The sequence below is a fragment of the Aquarana catesbeiana genome, linkage group LG01 (genome assembly GCF_042186555.1).
Source record: "Aquarana catesbeiana isolate 2022-GZ linkage group LG01, ASM4218655v1, whole genome shotgun sequence".
Taxonomy (NCBI): Eukaryota; Metazoa; Chordata; class Amphibia; order Anura; family Ranidae; genus Aquarana; species Aquarana catesbeiana.
This window is the reverse complement of record NC_133324.1, coordinates 393,879,765-393,892,172: the sequence shown is the minus strand read 5'-3', so window position 1 is coordinate 393,892,172 and position 12,408 is coordinate 393,879,765. Positions and strand designations below refer to the sequence as shown.

The window sequence follows — 12,408 nt, the reverse complement described above, 5'->3', positions numbered from 1 at the left end:
ACTTCTTGTTGCTGTGAATGTAAAGAATCCATATTCTAAAGCAGACTTGAGGAGAGAACACAACTGGACCATAAATCTCTATATAACCTTTCTCTTATAAAAATAAATGCTGAAAAAGTTATCTGCCTCCAAATGAAATGTGTGAGCTGGATTAAAGTTGCAAAGCATATTAGCAGATGCCCCTATACCTTCACTACAGCTGATATATCTTACATACCAACAAGCCATTGGTTGCATGGACTGTGACACATCTGGAAAAGCTATGATGAATGGACAGGCCTTCCACATAAGTGTTGGAACCATCAACATCTCCACAAAGGTGAAAGTGGACAGGGTAGCTTCCCATGATCTGCTGGCCCATGTTTTTCAGTTCAACGTTGGATAGATGGACAGAAGTAAAGTTTTGTACAATCTAATAAATAAAGCATATGGTAAACATTTGTGAAATTTCCAGTAGAAGCCAGTTTCAATACAACTCATTATATTCTTACAACTTTCCTTATACAATCTAAAAATGAGCCTAAACTGTCCGACCTGTGGGACCAGAACATGATTTTGTTGCACACATGTCTAAGGTTTTAAACCGGTTTGCAACATCATGAGGAAAGTCAGCAGCAGACTTCTCATCCTCTATGCACACTATTCCCAAATTGTTATGAAAAAAAATCACCTAGAGCAATCCTGATGTGCAGAGAGCAATAAATTGGAGCACCAAGATGTTAGTTTGCTGAAAAATTACACTGAAACCTGGGCACTGGTGCAAAAGTTACACTACTTTGATCACTGCTCCTTTAATATGCCTAAGAAAGATATATTTTTGGTTTTACATAAAAGATTTAGACAGCTTTCACACTGAAGGCAGTTTTCAGGCAGTGTTCAGCCACACGGGTGGTTTTAACCCCTTCTTCGGGCCACTAGCGGGGGTTAAAAGCACCCCACTAGTGGCCGAAAAAGCGCAGCTAAAACGAGTTGCGCTTTACTGCCAGCGCTGCCATGGCTACAGTGTGAGAGTAGTCTTACTAAAATTTAAAAAGGATATCTTAACAGCTTGGAAACACTTTCTGGCTTATAAGGCTGGGTTCACACTGGTACGACACGACTGTTGTATGGCTGTCATCCTACTTTGCCCTGCAACATCAGTCCTACTTCCATCCGACTTGAATGAACAAGATAAGATTTTGCTCCAACTTTGAGATAGTCTGACTTGTCCTTTGACCAATCAAAACAATCCCAGAGTGACATAAAATTCCTTTTACTGCTGCTGTAATCACCATGTCGGATGTCACAAGTCGGATGGTTAGGACAAGGATCCTACTTTGACCCGACTTCAATGATATTCAATGGGTTGAAGTAGGACCAGAGTTGTACCAAAGTAGTGCAGGGAGCATTTTCAAAGTTGGACAGACTTGTGTTGGACCAGTTAAGGCGGCTCTCATAGGGAAACATTGATTTTCACACATCATGCGACATGATCTCCCAATGTCGGAGCGTTTGTCGTACAATTGTGAACCCAGCCTAAGGTAACTGCTGGAATTCTAAAAATTGTTTGCACTTGCTGTGAATAATGCAGTTTTCAAATTTGTGTTTGGCTAATGTTTTTTGTAAGTATTTTAGCATATGAAAAACACCAGCATGCAATATCTACCAATTTGTTCCGTAATATGTTTCGGAAACCGTACTTATTCAGATAATACATATATCTATTACTTTAGTTTCAGATTTCCATAAAATAGACAATTTTCTCTAATAACTGTACACATTGTAATGAATTGCAATATAAATATATAACCATGGTGCAGGATATTTCTTGATAACTATTTCACCCCAAAGTTTACAGAAGAGTACAGTACATTATTATGATCTAGCTTGTGTAAATAACCTGGGTTTAACTTCTCAAACAATATATTTTCCACACTGAACTGCTCTGTAGATTATTTTCTATTACAAGTTCAGATTCACCACTTAAGTATCTAAGATGTGTTTGGCCTTTGCTTGCTTTCCACGACATCCCACACATTGCTCACTGTGCCTAACATAATACAGCACACAGAATAGAGCACTGTGACCAAATTTTCCACAGGGCTAGAGGAAGGGAATGTAAATAGCATGAAGGAAAGAGGAGAATCAAATATAAAAAAAAAAAAAAAAAAAAAAAAAATTAAAGTGTTAAACTATACAAACTTTGAAAAAGACTTCTGCTCTTCCCTGCACAGTACATAATGTATTTGATGTATTATTAGGAAAACAAAGTTCTACCTAAAGGAACTATATCATACCATAATGGATTACAGGTCTGTGTATATAACTGCAGCAACTCATGCAGTAAAGAAAAAACATTTTACATATTAAAAATGTTTTATTTTACACCTCTTTGTATGATATATTATGCATAGTGTGCAGTTTACAAATAACACACAAGGCATATTTTATTGCAAAGTCTGGACCCTCTCTGCAACCTTTGATTTTCCTCTGTTCAAAGTGTTTTTTTGGGGGTACCAAACTACACAGCATCCCATACTGCATTTGTGACTTACCAGCCCTGAAGAAAATAGCCATGCTGTAAAAACATGCAATCAACTTAACCCCTTCCCAATGAGCGTATGCATATATGTAGCCTCACAGAAGTGGGTCTTTATCCGTGGGGCGATATATATATATATATATATATATATATCTATATAGAGATATAGATATATATATATATATATATATCTATATATAGAGATATAGATATATATATATATATATATATATATATATATATATATATATATATATATATATATATATATATATATATATATATATATATATATATATATATATATATATATATATATGCAACTGTGTGCAGGGAGCATGCTCCCATGCGCTTACCAGGAACTCTGGGTCTCCTACTAACGATTGGAAAGTGGGAGGCCCGGATCACGATCACCTGATCACTGTGATAGCCTCTCACTATTAGCTCGCCCTTAGTGCGTTTTCTCCTCCTGAATGGAGGAAAAGATACAAAAAGGGGGTTTTACTAAAACTGGAGCATGCCAAATCTAGTGCAGCTCTGCATAGAATCCAGTTTTTTTTTTTGTCAAAGCTTAATTTAACAAGCTGGAGTTAGAAGCCGATTGGCTATCATGCACAGCACCAGATGCTAAGTACTCCAGTTTTAGTAAATCTTTTCCATTGCATTTTTTTTCCTTACTAAAGGAGAAAAGGTATAAACAAAAGAAGGGTGGGGAAAAAAAATAAAGAAAAAAATAGCTAGTTTAGCGTTTGATCTAGGTCAGTGTAAGGTTAGTGTTGGGGTCAAGTTTAGAGTCAAAGTTCATGGTCAAAAGGTCAGGTATTTTTTCTAGGCCCCACTATGGGTGAAACATACACATATACACACACATATTGTCAGGAGCAGGTTAATTTATTTTGGGTTTGTGTATTTTTTTTTGTTGGTGGTAGGTTATGTTAATAGCATTTACCACCAAATGAAACCCTAATTTGTCCTTAAAAAAAAACAAGGTACAGATGGATACACTAACTAGGTAAAATTATATCTACAGTTTTACCAACACATTGCAAAGTTGTAAAACTGTGTTCAGGCATTAAGATTTGTTTTACCTTCGTATTCAGGGGACTGCAGCTCCCATTAACTACAGGCTGTTATAGCTCAGATAACGTTCTCTATATACAGTATAAACAATGGGAGTTTTAGTTTCAATTTAGTGAATTATTATGATTGTTATACAGGTTTTATAATTGCAGTGTACAAAATAAAGGAGACAATGCAATCTAAAGTCAAATTGTCAGGGGGGCATTAAAGCAGTTTTATTATACTGGTGTTATATTGGAAATAAAACAGCAGCAGCTACAGATTTTTCTTTATGCATTTTGCCCAGACAGAAAATTAACATGTTGCATAAAAATATTTTGTAGGGTCTTTTGTACTGAGCAAATGTAACCCTTCATTTTAGTATTAACATGAAAACCTTGCTGATACAACCATCAAAAATTTTCCCTAATACAACTGGAAATAAACTTAACCCCTTCCCGCCGAGCGTACGCAGATGTGCAGCCTCGGCTTTCGGGGGTTTTACCGGGAAGATGCCCGCAGCTGCAGGCATCATCCCGGTACCTTTTTTTTTTTTTTAGAGCGGGGGATTGGCTTTCCAGGTATAACAACTGATGCGGCTAAAAGACGCTCGGCTGTTATACCGGAGGAGCGGGAGGTGACACCCCCCCGCCGCTTTTACCGGGCCTCCCGTTCCACCGGGAGTCCGGATCTGTGATGCATCACTTCCGGCGCCTAAAGACAGACTGGAACGAAGTCAGAAACGGCTTCATTCCAGCCTCCTGAATGTAAATACGGAAGTGACGCCACAACGTCACTTCCTGTTTACTCAGCTGCCAATGGCGCCAGATTTTTAAAAAAATACAGTATTCAGATTTGCTGTTTTCGGCGATCTGAATACTTTGAAGTGCAAAGGAGGTTTTGGAGGTCTTTTAGAACCCCGATCCCTCCATAAAGAGTACCTGTCACCACCTATTACTGTCACAGGGGATGTTTACATTTTTTTTAAAAACACAATTATATAAGAATAAATAAAATAAAAAAAAAAAATTTTAAAGTGCCCTCGTCCCCGCAAGCTCGCGCAGTAAAGCAAACGCATACGGAAGTCGCGCCCACATACGTAAACGGTGTTCAAATCACACATGTGAGGTATCGCCACGATTGTCAGAGCGAGAGCAATAATTCTAGCACTAGATCTCCTCTGTAACTCTAACCTGGTAAGCATAAAACATTTTTAAAGCATCGCCTATGGAGATTCTTAGGTACCGTAGTTTGTCGCCATTCCACGAGTGCGTGCAATTATAAAGCATGACATGTTTGGTATCTATTTACTCGCCGTAACATCTTTCACATTATATCAAAAAATTGGGCTAACTTTACTGTTTCGTTTTTTTAAAATTCATGAAAGTGTCTTTTTCCCCAAACAGTTACGTTTAAAACACAGCTACACAAATACCGTGTGACATAAAATATTGCAACAAATCACCATTTTATTCTCTAGATTCTCTGCTAAAAATTATAATATAATATTATATATATATTATATATTATGTTTGGGGGTTCTAAGTAATTTTCTAGCAAAAAATACGTATTTTAACATGTAAACATCAAATGTCAGAAATAGGCTTAGTCATGAAAGGGTTAAAAGTGGGAGCACCGGTACTATGACCCAATCAGAAATCATGACATTGTTCAGTGTTTTTATACCAACATATTTCAGAAATAAGGTGCTGAAAATGGGGTATTTAGGCATCAGACAGGTTATCAGCCAAAACGTTATTGTGAAATTAAATACTGAAAGGTTAAAAAGTCATACATCAAAAAAGAAAATTGCTCCATTCCCCCATCAACAGTCCCAGTGTTGATAGGGGAATACCTCCCACTGCACTATTGTATTCTGCCAGCGGGAGGTTTTCACACAGTCAGAATACAATGATTGTTGATGCCGGGTATCGCCGGCAGCAGTAATTGTACGAGAAAAAAGGAGGAGGAGAAAACTGAGCGGAAGTTCCACTTTTGGGTGGAACTCCGCTTTAACAGTCATATTTAGCCATTTCTACCAATCTGCACATGAACAGCCAAGCAAGTACACAATATCCAAGACCATGAAAAGATGTTAACAAACCTTAATATGCCCTCCAAAAGTGTCATAGCTGAAAAACTGACACTGGTTATTTCCATAACAAGTCTTCTGCATTTCACCTTGGATTACAATATTCCTCGTAAGGTCTCCCACCTCCGCTCGCATATCCAGCCCATCTGTGACTTCTCCCATATGGAAGAACAAAGGCGTCTCTAAAGACCAGAAAAACAAAAAAGAAAGATGTTGTGATTCTTAGAACAGAAAAAAAAAAGATACACATATTAGTACCTTAGTAGTGCAGTTTTACATGATTGGTTCAGAACAAAAATATTGCAGAGAGGGCAGAGGTCATAAAACACCTTGTAGGGTCACAACACAGGCATCCCTGATAATATGTTTGGGAGCAGAGATGCTATTCCAGCATTAACCCTTCTCTGTGCATAAAGGCAGCCATTGTTTGTTTTCATGAATAGCTTTTTAAACTATTTTCAGTATAACATTTTCAAAGAAAGAACTTTAAACATCGTTTAGAATTCAAAATCAAAAAGGGAATGGAGGACGACAGCTTTGTTCACCAACCAGACCTCTGAAACCTCAATAAATATGGTTAATTCAGGGTTATAGTCATTCTTTTTAATATACGAAAGGCAAGACTGTTTATGCAAACTCCTCTCTGACATTTTGCTTGCTTCAGTTTGTGCAATTCCGTAAAACAAATATTTCTATTTGTGAATTCCTGCCCAACGTTTATCACTGGAAAACCAGCTTTATAACAGAGATTTATACAGTAAATGGTTTTAAAATGCTAAGGCATGGAACATTTTTCTTTAACAGAAATCTCTGCTAGTTACTACGGATTTTAAACTGGCAACAAAATGTATTCTTAATGGATTTTCTAAGCACAAAAATAAGCTTTTCTTCAAAAGAAAAGAACACTTAAGGCCATTCATGCCACAATGCTGGTAGTGCAGAGAAAGCGTTTCCATGTGTTGATGCATGTTGTGGCGCGCTGCAATAGGTAGCCCATTGAAAAATAATGGGCTGCAATGTACCTCAATACATAAAAAAAATGCACACTTTACATTTATTTGCACAGCAATGCAAAGGATAGTGGTGTGTTACAGCACACAAAAATTTTGGGAGGTGCATTAGGATGTCATTCACATTGAACACCGACACACGTTTTTAGGATGTCATTCACATTGAACACCGACACACGTTACTATATATTCCCACAAGTGATTTGTGTGAATGGACCCTTAAGGCCTATTCACACGTATAGGTTTTCTCCTTTAACGACTTCCCGCCCAGCCTATAGCAAAATGACGGTCGGGCGGTGGTTCCGTTATCCTGACTGGACTTCATATGACGTCTTTCAGTATAATGAGCTGGTGCGCGCCCACGGGGGGCAAGCAGCGAATGGTGGTGCGGTGTGTTAGTCTGACACATCGCAACACCGATCTCGGTAAAGAGACTCTGACGGAGGCTCTTTACCACGTGATCAGCTTTGTCCAATCACAGCTGATCATGGTGTAAACAGGAAGAGCTGTGTATCAGCTTCTCCTCTATTGCATCTGACAGACGCGACTAGAGGAGAGTCGATCAGATGCTCTGCTGACAAGGGGGAGAGGGAGGTCTGCATTGATTGATCAGTGCAGCCCCCCCCCCCGGATGCCCATGTAGGACCACCAGGGATGCCCACCACTAATGACCACCAGGTACGCCACCCATGGCCACCAGGGATGCCAATCTGTGCTCCCCACAAATGATGCCAATCTGTGCCCACCAATAATGCCAGCCAGTGCCTTATCAGTGATGCCCATCAATGCCACCTATCAGTGCTGTATATTAGTGCCGCCTTATTATTGCCGCCTCATCGATGCCCATCAATGAAAGAGAAAACTTACCTATTTACAAAATTTTTTAAAAGAAACGAAGAAATAACTTTTTTTTTTCAACATTTTTCGGTCTTTTGTTAAGCAAAAAATAAAAACCCCAGAGGTGATTCAATACCACCAAAAGAAAGCTCTATTTGTGGGAACAAAATAATAAAAATTTTGTTTGGGAATAGTGTAGCATGACCGCACAATTGTCAATTAAAAAGCGACAGCGCTGAAAGCTGAACATTGGCATGGGCAGGAAGCGGAAAAAGTGCCTGGTATTGAAGTGGTTAAACATTTTCCATTGAATTAAAGGGAAATGCATCAAAACATGTTATTATGCATTGCAATGCAATTTGTGTCCAATGTCAACACTGATGCACGTTTATAGGTTGACATACCTCATGATACACTTTGGTGTGCATTTTCAGTTCTTTCAATGAAAAAAAGTAAAAATGCAAACAAGTGAATCCAGCCTTGGATCTCGTTCACACACGGCAATGCACCATACAGGAGTTAGCGCATTTAAGTGCCATTCATTTTTAACTGAACCCCTATGCTTTAAGGCAACAAGATTATGATGCAGCTGCATTGCAGATCACCACAATTCACATTAGTGCACCAGCGCTGTATGAAAAAAATTGGGGCTCGTCTTTTTTTTCTCGTGAGGTGGCAACTCATTCAAAGGAATGAGCTGCTTTAATGCAATGTACCAGAACTGGCCCTTATGGTTTATAGCAGCGATAAGGAACCTGGGGCCCTCCAGCTGTTGTGGAACTACATTTCCCATAAGGCACTGCAAGGCTGGCAGTTACTCCCAGAAGAATGATGGAACTTTTGGTTCTGAAACTGCTGGAGGGCCCCAGGTTGCCTACCCCTGCTTTATTCTTTACTCTTTGACATGGGCCTCCATTGAAGCTTAATTTCAGGCTTGAACTAAAGATACCCTTGCAGTGAGCCCCACTGCACTGTAAGGAATACATGCTCGTCATGGCTAAAAGGTGCAGAATGGAGAAAAAAACTTGCTTTAGTCTGCATTACAGCAGGCTCAGTCCATTCATGCAACTGGTTCAGCTCTGCTTCCTCTGAGTCATTTATGGCTGCAGACGCAATATTCACTTCCTCATACTATGCAGGGTAACAGCCCTGCATTGTACGTATTGACGCTGAGGGACCATCCACTGGCCAGAGCTTTAGGGAGAGGGCAACATGCGCTGGGAATATGGTAATACAGCCTGTCCCTTAACCCCTAGATATAGTCATTTAAATATATTGAATGACTCCAAATTATTTTGAACCCTCATCATTTATTGGATAATCAATGATAAGGCTAGGCAAACACACTGTGCACATTCTGTACACATGCATTCCGCCCATCTTCAGACAGTAGGACTAGATTTAGAGAACTACCCAGGTCTATAGTTACGATTTCCCTTTCTTCTTGGGCTGAAGAGTTCTTCTTCAACCTGCATCACCCCATTAATGCAAAAGCTTACTATGCAAAGACAATTTTATTTAGCAAACCCTTTCACAAATCCTGCTATACAGTGAACGTTGGGTAAATTGTAATCTTCCTTTGAATAAAATCAAATTCATCCCTGCGGAGCATGAATTCCATCATACTTGATGCTCTGCGACATGATTTCATTCACATACATCATGAGAAAGAAAAAAAAAAATTACCAAAAATATTTTTTTCTTTAATAAATTTATATGAGCGTGTGCAACATGGCTGGTATGCAGGGCTTGGCCTCCACATACTGTACATACAAACTTTGTTCACAAACACTTTATTCAGTGTCATGTGGACACCATTCTAGTGAGCTCATTGCGTGCAAAGATATGAGATGAACAAGAAACTTTGCCCTTGGACCCTGTCATAAAGGCCTTAATTATGGTATGCTTTGAAGACAGTCATCCCATGTAGATTTTCTTCAGTAGCTGGCACTAATAAGCATTTTATTCATCGTCACAGATGGCTTCACAAAGTAAGAATTTTGTAGGTCAAAATAGCAAAAGTAATCAGTCAGACCAAGTAACTTTCTGTCTCAAAAGCTAAATATTATTTTCTTTTATAGTAAGCCATGAAAAACGTATTATTCTCAGTTACTTTTGGCATTTAAGCTTCAAAAGTGCTACGGTTTAAAATTTATATGATCAATGTGCTACTACCTTACAATGCCTCTAGGAAAGTTGCACCCCACATTTAGAAGCAGTGTTTTTGTATCTGTGCATATCCAACAGATGGTTGTCTCTTTCCAATACAGGTAAAGACAGTAACTAAATTATGCGACTGAAATGCTTTGTAAATTATTTATCAGACTTAAAGTGGTTGTAAAAGCAGAAAGTTTTTTATATTAATGCATTAAGATAAAAGCCTTCTGTGTACAGCAGCCCCCCTCAGACCCCCTAATACTTACCTGAGGTCCCTCTGTCCAGCAGTGTCCATGAGTGTCTCAGCTGTCCGAGATTCTCCCTTCTGATTGGCTTAGACAAAGCAGAGGCACCATTGTCAAAGTCAGCTAGTCAATCAGGGGAGAGAGGGGGCGGGGCCAGGTCAGGGCTCCATGTCTGAATGGACACAGGGAGCTGTGACTCGGCATGGGTGCCCCCATAGTAAGCTGCTTACTGTGGGGGCACTCAACAGAAGGGAGGGGCCAGGATCAAAGAAGAGGGACCCAAGAAGAGGAGGATCCAGGCTGCTCTGTGCAAATCCACTGCAACAGAGCAGGTAAGTATAATGTTTGTTATTTTTATAGGAAAAATACGAGACTTTACAATCACTTTAAGAAGACCTAAATTGTTTGGTCATTTTATGATTTGGCATGCAAATATTCCTTTCTACTTTCGGTGTGCCCTGGTCTTCCCTCACAACCCAAAAAAAAAAAATACCAGCAGGTTCAATTGGTCCTAGCCGTTTGTGTGGTAGAAACATTCAAATGTGTGCACCTATAGGGGAAGGGCCTGATGTTATTGGTTCTATATACCCCAAGTGTAAGCTAGTATATAGGTGCTAAATACTGCATGCATGGAAAATAACATATTGTAAAATTGGTGAAACATGCTACCTCAATCTAATTCAAATGCAGAGGTCAACAAAAACAATTTTATCTGTTTAAAGTTAATCTATTCAAACAGTGCGGATTGGTATTATAAGCAAAAATACATTGTGGGATTTACAAACTAGAAATGTTGGTGGAATAAGCAATATCATTCAAGAAAAAAAAATAGAAAATTAAAAATGCAATGCATTTAATGTATCAGAAAGGTCTTGGATTCAAACTTCCATGGTGGTATCCCCAAGGCCAGTAACAAATATAACAATAAGAGCAAACATCATAATATAACATCAGATGCAAACAAAAAAGTGAATTAAAACATTGCCAAGTAGCCTTCATTCTAAACAATTGCACCGCATCACTGATCTGTGTGTGTGTATATATATATATATTTATATTTATATATTTATATTAATTATATATTTTTTTTTTCATTCAATTGTGCCAGAAGAGCAAACCTTTCAAAACATCTAGGGGTATATTCGTGAAGCAGCATTTTGGCATTCACTAAAAATTCACTGCAGGTAAAATCTTCCTGGTCAATGTATTTTTATGAAGTAATTTATTCACCACCAGTAAATATTTGGTAAATGTCACATTCACAGCTTTATAAATATACCCAATAGTGTACCAATAAAGCAACAAGATACTACGGCAAAATCACCGAAAAAAAAACACCAACAGGCATGTACCTTTTACTTTGACTTGAAATTTGTTACATTCTGGACAAGGTAGTAGTGTAAACTCTTCAGCTTGATACATGGAATAGTCAGTGCTAGAAACAATTACTTGATCCCCTGGTTGCCAACTGTGAACATCATCCATCAGATTCAAAATAATACCATCGACAGCTTCTACAACAAAGCCGAAAAAGGCTTTACCTGCAGGAAAAACAAACAATTAAGAGTAACAAGGATTTACTCACAACAGGACACTTGGAAGATGGTTCAGACCCCTACCAAGCCAACCATAAAAAACAGTCTGCTAAAGCTGGCCATACACAAGGTGAATTTCAGGAGGTTCATCAGGAATTTAAGCCATGTATGGACCTGTCCCATTCTCCCATCCAACATCTTTGATGTTGTCTGAGAAGGGAAAACCCCAAAAAAAACAAACAAAAAGGTGCCAGTCAGCAGAACAGCAGTTGAATCCAAAACAGATGCAGGCACTCTTTGGGCATTCTGACAGCTGCAGGCGACAGCTGTCAGAGTACAGTAGCCAGCAGAAAGGATTTTTTTTTCCATATATGCCATTTAGTGCTGATAGGAGGTATCTAGTGATTTCTCTTGTTCAGCCTGCAGGCCTTTAGTTTGGATAAAGCAATCGTGTGATTTTCTCATTCAGCCTGTGGGGCTGTCAGAGAGAAATCTACAAATGTATGGCAAATCATTTAAGTCAAATCAGTACACATATGGGTGATCAGAAGGCAGTGCAGTAAATCCAGTGCTATGTGCAGGATCTGAGTTTTGGCTGCCCAGTGACTGTATTCATACTTCCACAGATGAAACATGTAATTAAATCATTTTAAACCGTTAAAAAAAAAAAAAACATCACTAAATGCAACTGCAGTATGAAACCAAACATATGGTAAAACAGCTTAATCCATCAAGGAACCATAATTACTAATAAAATGCAGCCTATGCTAACAACATTTGACTAGGTTTGTGAAGAATGTAATGAGACAATTTTAATTACAATGCAAATTAAACTCTATAAAGTTTTATGTTGTTGCATTACCCTTTAAACCAGCCAGCTTAACTTAACTTCAGGTCTGAAATTGTGCAACTAGGGTTGTCTGTTTGTTTATCAATCACAGCCCTACCTGCC

The 12,408-nt window shown here is 38.6% G+C and overlaps 1 protein-coding gene across 4 annotated transcripts in view; it reads right to left on the bottom strand.

Moving 5' to 3' along the window:
* The window catches only part of CEMIP2 (cell migration inducing hyaluronidase 2), a 135,592-nt gene that overhangs the window by 68,567 nt on the left and 54,617 nt on the right, over window positions 1-12,408 (bottom strand). For all 4 annotated transcript variants that reach the window (XM_073634510.1, XM_073634516.1, XM_073634532.1 and 1 more), the window contains exons 6-8: window positions 11,274-11,462; window positions 5,685-5,854; window positions 218-412 (exon numbers count right to left, since the gene is read on the bottom strand). In XM_073634510.1, the coding sequence (XP_073490611.1) occupies window positions 218-412; window positions 5,685-5,854; window positions 11,274-11,462 (554 nt within the window). The remainder of the gene's footprint in view (window positions 1-217; window positions 413-5,684; window positions 5,855-11,273; window positions 11,463-12,408) is intronic.